The following is a 9,856-nucleotide window of genomic DNA, read 5'->3' as shown; positions in this document are numbered from 1 at the left end:
TTTAAAGTTTTTACTATACACATATAGTTAAAAACAATGACACCCCTGGGGCAGGGCCAGTTTTGACCCCAGGGCTTTTATTTGAAAAAACTTTGTAGACACTTACTAGAAGATGTTTCATGCTTAATATCTAAACTCTAGCTATTTGGGTTTTTTCAAAGAAGATTTTAAAGTTTTTGCTAAACACATATAAAGAAAATCAATGACCCCCGGGGCGGGGCCAATTTTGACCCCTGGGCTTGTATTTGAACAAAACTTGGTAGACACCTATTAGAACATGTTTTGATGCTCAAATATCTTAGCCATAGCTCTTTGAGTTCTTTAAAAGAAGATTTTTTAAGTTTTTACTATATGCATATAGGGAAAATCAATGACACCCCCGGGGCGGAGCCAATTTTCACCCCAGGGCTTTTATTTGAACAAACTTGGTAGACACACACTAGAAGATGTTTCATGCCAAATATCTAAGCTCTAGCTCTTTGAGTTCTTTAAAAGAAGATTTTTAAGTTTTTACTATATGCATATAGGGAAAATCAATGACCCCCGGGCGGGGCCAATTTTCACCCTAGGGCTTTTATTTTGAACAAACTTGGTAGACACCCATTAGAACATGTTTCATGCTAAATATCTTAGCCATAGCTCTTTGAGTTCTTTAAAAGAAGATTTTTTTTAAGTTTTTACTATATGCATATAGGGAAAATCAATGACCCCCCGGGGCGGGCCAATTTTGACCCCAGGGCTTTTATTTGAACAAACTTGGTAAGACACTCACTAGAAGATGTTTCATGCCAAATATCTAAGCTCTAGCTCTTTGAGTTCTTTAAAAGAAGATTTTTTTAAGTTTTTACTATATGCATATAGGGAAAATCAATGACCCCCGGGGCGGGGCCAATTTTCACCCCAGGCTTTTATTTGAACAAACTTGGTAGACACCCATTAGAACATGTTTTCATGCTAAATATCTTAGCTCTAGCTTTTGGGTTTCTTTAAAAGAAAGATTTTTTTAAGTTTTTACTATATGCATATAGGGAAAATCAATGACCCCCCGGGGGCGGGGCCAATTTTGACCCCAGGGCTTTTATTTTGAACAAACTTGGTAGACACTCACTAGAAGATGTTTCATGCTAAATATCTAAGCTCTAGCTCTTATGGTTTTTTAAAAGAAGATATTTAAAGTTTTTTCTTTCGGTTGCCATGGCAACCAGAGTTTTGCATGGAATTAAATTCTTTGAACAATTTTTAAAGGTGACCACCAAAGGAACATTCCTGTGAAGTTTGGATGAAATTGGCTTAGTGGTTTATGAGGAGATGTCATTTAAAGTAAAAGTTTACGGACGGACGGACGGACAGACGACGGACGGACGGACGCCGGACGAAAAGCGATCACAAAAGCTCACCCTGTCACTTTGTGACAGGTGAGCTAAAAATCAACGGTGCTAAAAAGACAAAAAATGCGGTGATTTTAAGGAGGAATAATGCGGTGCCCTAATCTTATGATTGACAAAGTTGTGCGGTGCCTTAAATTTTTTTTTTTTACACTTTGGGAAACATTTTAAAATCATTTTACCAAATATTTACAAAAAACGGGGTTATTTTATGTATTGTAACTTGTTCATACGACAATTATGTACATTGTATTGTATTTTTGACCAGTTATGTATGAAACTGAACGGACTAGAAAATACGTTTATTATTTCGTTAATCAAAGCAAAGACTTTTTTCAGTATGCCCTAAATGTTTTTCACTATCCTTGACTTAATTAATAAAGCATTTTGCATGTTAGTAAAGATAAATAAGTTTCAAATTAAATAGCACATTCCGATGAAAAAGAAAAAAATGACGATTTTACCTTGTCTTGAGCAAATTATATGCTGTTTTCGTCTCGGTTACAGGCTTGCTGTCCATTTTGGTACCACAGAAATTACGGTGTCTCGGACAGAAGTAAGATATTTCGACATTGCGCGGAAAAGTTGTGGTAAATCGCCCTAATCACAGTGGTGTGTTTAAATGTAAAAATGAACAGTTCTGTTAGCTGAAGAGATTTCAGCAAACATCAAAATAAAGTGAAGTCAAAACTGGCCCGGTGCCCGAATGGCCAGTGTATATAAGTTCAGGCCAGTGTAAATTTAAGAAAGTTTTGTTAATTATTTAGTAGAATAAATTCAAAACTGGAATTCGGGGCCAGTAAATTCAAAATTCTTCAAACCATCATTGACTGAAAGTGACATATAAAGTTCTCGCAGTTTAACCAAGATGAGTATGAGTATATATGAAGGTGCATGTAAACGCTGATTGAATGAAGAACCTATGTTCTATGCACATTTACCTATATGGCCTGTTGACCTTGGCCACAAAAATGTTAGATAGGTAGATTTTCATAAAGATGTCTCTTTATACAAAATTAAGTTGTAATACATGTATGTTATTTAGTATTGGAATGAGAGGCACAAGTCCTAAAGTAAACACAAGTTGTCCCAATCAATTTCAGCCAGAAACCAGCCGGGATCCTATTAAAAAATATAGGGATCGCCGGAAATTGACCAGTCTAAGAAGATGTTTTTCAGAATAAGCCGGGATCGTATTAAAATGTAAATAGATCTCACGGATTGGCCAGTGTCAAGTATATAGTTTCAGAAAAAGCTGGGATCGTTTTTAAACATATAGGGATCCCGGGATTTGACCAATTCAAGAAAATAGTCTTTGATTTTTTTTCCAATTAATTAGGCATATAATTAATAAGTATTGTGATTTCCGCATCTTAAGTTTGTTAATAAATAGCTCTAAATATGTCTTATATTTTAAGTTAAATTAATTTTAACGTTCATTATTATACAATAAAAAAATTAACGTTTTAATGGCCTTCCCATTACTGACAACAATCAAACACAATATAGTTCATTAGGTTTTTCCTCCATATCTTATACGATCCCGGATCCCGGGCGTCCCGGATCCCGGCCAGTAAATACATACACTAAATACCGGAAAGGATAAAATGACCGGAAAAAAAGGAAAAATAAAAAATGCACAGAAACCAGATGTATACTTATGTTAATTAACCAAACGAAAACTTACTACAGAGAAAACAGGTGAAATCGCTAAATCAAAAGTGTCAGTGTAAATATGATTTATTTGAAAAGAATTCATAAAGACAAACATTTCTAATCATCATTATATCTTTGCGCTCAACAATTACTTGCTAATTTTTAAAAATGGCGTGAAAATGAAGGTTTTTTGACGCTATGTAAGATTAATTTTGATTGGCTAAATAATTTGTGATCCTAGCCCTGATAGATAAATTTTGTAGAAAGCTGGAAGCCAAGCTTCGATTAATTTTTGGATAGCTTCGGAGTTTTAGGTTGTTTCTCAGTAAAATCCTACCGTAATACCGGCTCGCCGTGGCGAGCCGGCATAATACCTAGCTACCTTTCCATGTAGATATATGAAACCACGGATTTATATTACAATATAAATCCGTGATGAAACTCATATTTATTAAAGGGAGATAATTCTATGTTCACATTTGCTCCATTATTCTATTATGCCATTCTCATTAATTATAATATAATGCATGTATATACTGACAAGGGACATTATGCCTTTTCCATATTTAGGGGAAATTAAGCCATACCAGGGCCTCTGATAGGAATGATATAACCTTAAATCTCTTGATACAAATTATTGATTGTATAGTCGATCTGTAAAAGTTTTTACACAGCTTTCCTTCTGATCGCATTCTTTATGATTATATACATGTATAATGTACGTATGCATATCGTTCTGGAATATATTTATTTCAACTAAACTATGATTATATTATTATTTCTCTTTTACAAGGGAGATCATTCAGTGCATTCTTTCAAATTTATGGGAGATAATGGCTGATCATTTTGATCTGCATGATTTTCTAATATACATTTTTCTATTCTCTGACAAAAACAGACTAATGTATTCACAGGCAATGATGTATAATATTATATTGATGGAAGCAGTGTGGGGTACCTAAATGATTACATAAAATATTCTAGACAAATGAGCTCAATATCTTGTCAATTATATAATATATAGTCAATTCTTGGACTTAAAATATAAATAGGCTGTGATAAACACTAAGGGTATCAATCACCATTTTTCAGCCTTTCCCGTCAATGTCCGGATAAGGAGTGTGTATAATGGGCGAGGTGTTTCAAAAGTAAGGGTACCTTTGTGTAAAACATAAGAATGTTATCTTTTAGCGGCCACTTGTTCAAATACCAGCAACAACAGGCAGCTTATCAGTGATCATTATTACACAATGTACAATTTGTACAGATTTATAGTGCAATAAAATGGAGGATGTACTTGGTTATTAAAGGACTTCAAAGCAAGACTTTTTTTCCTCCCAAAAAATGTTGATGTCAAATTGTGCAAACATTTATTTATGGTTACTATTTGTTTATGAGGTAAAGTGTCAAAGCAAACTTTAAACTAGATTAATACCCCCACCAGCAACTTTGTCTTTTTGAAAAAAAAGTGGTCTGAAGAAAAAATTGAACTCGACCTAGAATAAATGAAGAATCAACTGTGTACAAAGAATTATTTCAATTAATTGCAATACCAACCTGAGGGTCTTCATATCAGCTTGCTATACAGGAAGTTTGATTACATTATATGTCATTCCTAACTCTAGTAATTTTCGGGAAACCATTTTCCTATTTTTAGTAATTTTGACCGTGACCCCAGAGGAACTTCATATAAGCTTGCTATACACAAAGCTTGGTTCCTTACTGTAGTTATTGTCTGGAACCCATTTTTCTATTTTTAGTAATGGTGACCTTTACCTTGACCCCAGGGGGTCCAAATGCAATACCAACTGGGGTCTTCATATCAGCTTGCTATACAGCAAGTTTTATTATAATATCTCATACCTAACTCTAGTTATTGTCCAGAAACCATTTTTTTATTTTTAGTAATGGTGACCTTGACCCCAGTGGGCCCAAATTAAATACCAACAGGAGTCTTTATATAAGCTTGCTATACAGCAAGTTTGATTACAATATCTCATTCCTAACTCTAGTTATTGTCCGGAAACCATTTTTCTATTTTTAGTAATGGTTCCACATAATTAATGTTGCTATATAACAAGTCTGATTAAAATACCTCATTCCAAACTCTAGTTATCATCCGAAAATCATGATGTGGACCGACTGACCGACGGACTGACCGACCGACCAGCTGACTCCTTTATAACCGCCCCTCCCCCCGCCCCTAAACTTCGTTTGTGGGAGTATAAAAAAATACTTGAAAATAAGGGCTGGTTATGACTCATTTGGATACAACTGCTTAGTCAGAGTTTACATGTTACCATTGCACCACACCAATATCACAGGTTATCAGCATGGGATCAAGCTTCTAACCTAAACAAACCATTGCAGAACCTAGGGGCTAGGGTGTGACAACCCCTCCCCCCCCCTCCCCGACGGGCCAAATGTCTGTGTTTCTGACCGTTGTCTTAACGCTATCTAATAAAGCGAATGTGGCTCCCTTTTTTGAAAAAAAAACCCACTTAGAAAAACAGGAATTATAGTATAGGGATGTTTGTTACTTACTTAGCAATATCTATAACTGTTTCCGGTCGCACGGCGCCGTCGAGATGCACGTGTAATTCTACCTGTAAATATCCAAATATCAACAATTCATTTGAATGAATTTCAAAAAAATGTGCACCGTTTTTTTTTATTAAGTACAGTCAAGTATGACTTCCTTATAATTTGCAGGGAACCATAACAATTTGTGGCAAAAGACTTGCTTATTTTCTTAAAAATCATTTAAATATGTTAATAATTGAAACCAAAAGTCGGTGGTTTTATTCAGTTGTCACTCTCGCACCTAAAATAATGCCCACAAGATGTCTTCCTTGAACAACAAAGAAAATCGTGCAAGATTTGAGTGACTTTCAATTTAACCAATTACATTTTTTCTTTATTTGATTGAACTCGAGCTTTGCATAATAATTAAGAAAACACAAAAAGAAAACAACAAGACCGTTAGTTTCGGTAATATACTCAACCAAGAAAACGTTACTCTTTCTTAAAAACCTGCTTTTGACAGATTTCAAGAATACTGTTTTTTACCATTCCTGATCATGTATAAACAGATAAAGAGATGATCTAGTAGACAAATCATTAATTTTATTTTGTTGTTTATTTGTAATAACTCTGAGAATACAATCCGTTTATTACCTCATGTTATTTCCTTCCTGAATTCCTACACACGAAACATGCATTAGTGTGAGAATATAAAACGTCGACTGTTTTTTTTTTAAATTCATTGTGCACGCGATACTGTCAATATTTACCATGCATGCTAATCTGTCAGTATTTACCTGTCAGTATTAACCATGCAAGGTTATCTATCAGTATTTATTGAACAAGCTTATCTTTTAGTATTTTACTGTGCACACTAGTCTGCCAGTATAAACCATGCTCGTAAATCGATTAGTATTCATCATGTAATCTTTTCTGCTAGTATTCATCATGCACGCTTATCTGTAAGTATTTACAGTATTCGCTAACCTGCCAGTATTTATAATGCATGCTTTTCATTTTGTCAGTACATGTACATTTTTGTTTGTATTTACAGTACTCGCTTATAATGTATGCTTATCTGACAGTATTTAGAGGTCAGTACGTGTAATGCACGCTTATCTGTCGGTTTTACCATATACGGTAACGCTAACAAGTCAGTATTTATCATGTAAGGCTTAAGCCAATCTGTCAATGTCAGTATTTACCATGCATGCACGCTTATCTGGCAGTGTTTACCATGCACGCTCCTCGGTCAGTATTTACTGTACACGCTTATCAGTATATATCATAAACATTCATCTATCACTCCGATAAAGAATTAAATTATTGTCAATGTTCATGCTCTTGTTTTCTCTTACTTTTTTATTAAACTAAATACCTTTTTTTTTCAAGTAAATCTTGTTCAGAAACTTTGGTTCAAGTTACAAATTTTAATGTTTAGCTGTACCTTGTACGGAAACCTTTGATTAAATTCGGCAATCAGTTTCGCCTCTTCTTCTGGCTCCATGAACTCCATGATTCCTTCCAATGAGCCTCGCTGGTAGAGTTCGAACCTCGAATATGCACCTGTTTGATTAAAAAAAATGCAAATTATTGGGAAAAAAACGTCCTTTACTTCATTAATTTTTCAAACGTAATCAACAAAAAAATACAAAAACTCACTAATGTTGTTCAAGTATCATTCTTGCATCGCAAACATACATGTACATACATATACAATTTAATTAATGATTAAAATCACGTGCACTAAAGTGCAATTTTTTTCTTGCATTAACATTTGCATAAGCTCTCAGACATATATTAACTCTTTCGCCCTACACACTCGGGCTGCGTTCTTGTGCTTGTACAGATGATAATGCCGTGGCCGAGTGGTTAAGGTCGTTGACTTCATACCACTTGCCGCTCACCGCTGTTGGTTCGAATCCCGACAGGGACTTTGGATTATTTCATGTGAGGAAGCTATCCAGCTAGCTTACGAAACGTCGGTGGTTCTAGTCAGGTGCCCGTTCGTGCCTGAAATAATGCACGGAAGGGCACCTGAGGTCTTCCTCCACCAGTAAAGCTGGAACGTCGTGATATGACCTATACTGTGTCGATGTGACGTAAAACCCAAACAAACAAACAGATGATAATGCACGAAAAACCTGCCTTAACCCTATAAATTTATTGAGCTATATAATTTGTCGTTTTTGTATTACTGGATCCCTTCTCCGTTCAGTCATATGAGAGGAAGTACTCAAATTTGAACTTTAAAATTTACTGTATCCTCATGTATTACCTGTACAAATATTTGATGACATATTGTTAACATTTAAAGTTTAAATTTAAGCTGCTTTAACATGTAAACTTTACCACAGGGACATTTTTGCGGTCGTGTTGCAAAATGCATATATAAACTTGTATGTTAAAGGCACGTTATTTTAAGTGCAATCTTTTTGCTTTTGTAAATAGATTAATATACTGTACACTTTTATAATATGAGATGCTACGAAAACAAAGTTATAAACGGCAACAAATAAGGTGTATTCAAATTAATTGCAATTTACAAAAGCGATTTTATATTTTGCAAAGTATGTAAACGGTTGTGGGTCTATTTACGGCATTTTAAAGCCAACTTCCGTACATTTAATACGACGAGATTAGACGCAACTCGCGTGACGTCAGCCATCAAGCACAAACGGAAACCAACGGAGTTGACCGAATTTCCATATGCTTACCACTGCAGTTGAGCTATATTATATGTGTGGTGCTTGATAGGCATAAAAAAAATCATGTAACGATGAGAGGAAATAACATCTTTACTGAGATACACTGGTTATTTTTTGTAAACAAAAAACAACAGAGACATACAATTTCTCTCGCGTATTATGAGGTTCAACACTTATATTTCTTTCTCTTCAAATTGCGAATGTCTAAATCTTAATCATCTTGTCTTCTGTCTAGCTAACGTTACAACATAATTAACAAAATGTAAACACAAGTTTAGTATGTATCTTTCAAGTTTTTGTTCATTGTTCATAGAAAAGAATTTAACCTCACTAGTACAGACAAGTAGGGCGTTCCTGTATTAACATTTGTATAGGTGTATTCGTTTTTCAATATTTTCATACTTTTATTGTGAAGCATATAATCATAAATCTTGAATATAAATAAACTATAGTTTTCGCCATGTTTCATTTTGTACAATTAATAAACTTGCTACAAGTCCTTGGGGTGTAAGGGGATCAAATCCCCGGTATTTAGACCTGAGATTTGATGGATTATGCATAGATATCATATAACATCAAAGGTTTCGATATCCATTAACGAATTTTTTATGTAAAAGTAACTCATGACTATCCCATCCCACCGATCCCTTTTGAGGGGAAACTAGTAAAATGCCATAATCTCAATGGAATATGCATTAACACCAGAAATGATTTTCAAATACGTTTGACCAGCAGTAGCCAAATATTGTTAATAATCAGTGACATGATAATAATTATAATGTATAAAAGTATATAATAAATGTAACAGACCCGGTCGTGCTTTAGGCAATATCAGTCTCCAAAAACTCATACTTTATTATTATCCGTTATTAAACACTTAATATCAGAATGGTAAATCTTGGGTTTGTACAATTAAATATTAATATATAGGACGGTGGCACTAATGAAAATGTGCTTATACATACATTAGAATATTGATGGATATAACACGTAATTAAATATCTTTGATATTTAATATATTCGTCTTCTTCTCAAAACAACGGATTAAAGCACGTGTGTACGTGATAAGTTCACAAAATTTTTAGTACACATAGATATCTATGTTAAGAAGTATTATTATTCCACGTACCTGTTTAAACCGTCCACAATATATTTGTATTGTTTATTGAAATACTCCTTATATCCGATGTCGATCCTATTTCAACAGTTGTACAAATTTAAAAATTGCATATAATTTCCTGTACTTAAAATGTATTTCCTGTACTTAAAATGTGTTAAAGTTTGTATCGATTGAAGCAGTGGTAAAACTATGTTACGCAATGTATATAAATATATTACTTCTTTGAAGTTTGTACCGTATTAGTACAAATAACAACAAAAGCTACCTGAACTTACTTGGAAAATAAATAAATGCCCTTGGAATGATGCCAGACAATGTCAAATAGATCCGTGAATGTCGAGGTGAAATAATTCCTCAATGACAGAATTATCGATTCTTAACCATCCTTTAACAGCACGGCTATTTATATGTAGTTATTATTTAACCGCACCGGAATTTCCTATGCAAGTTTAGGAATTTTCGCA

The 9,856-nt window shown here is 34.2% G+C and overlaps 1 protein-coding gene across 1 annotated transcript; it reads right to left on the bottom strand.

Moving 5' to 3' along the window:
• Positions 1-5,585: 5,585 nt before the first annotated feature.
• On the bottom strand, positions 5,586-9,389 carry LOC132744053 (adenosine deaminase-like; the record flags this gene model as incomplete). The annotated part of the gene is given in 3 exon segments (XM_060732661.1): positions 5,586-5,647; positions 7,012-7,130; positions 9,083-9,389. Coding segments are annotated over 3 exon segments (221 nt in total), but the record flags the coding sequence as incomplete, so codon positions are not given.
• Between the last annotated feature and the right edge of the window lie 467 nt (positions 9,390-9,856).

This window comes from Ruditapes philippinarum, unplaced genomic scaffold (genome assembly GCF_026571515.1).
Source record: "Ruditapes philippinarum isolate M1 unplaced genomic scaffold, ASM2657151v2 ctg11864_1_1_1_1, whole genome shotgun sequence".
NCBI classification, from domain to species: domain Eukaryota; kingdom Metazoa; phylum Mollusca; class Bivalvia; order Venerida; family Veneridae; genus Ruditapes; species Ruditapes philippinarum.
This window is presented reverse-complemented; position numbering and strand designations above follow the sequence as displayed.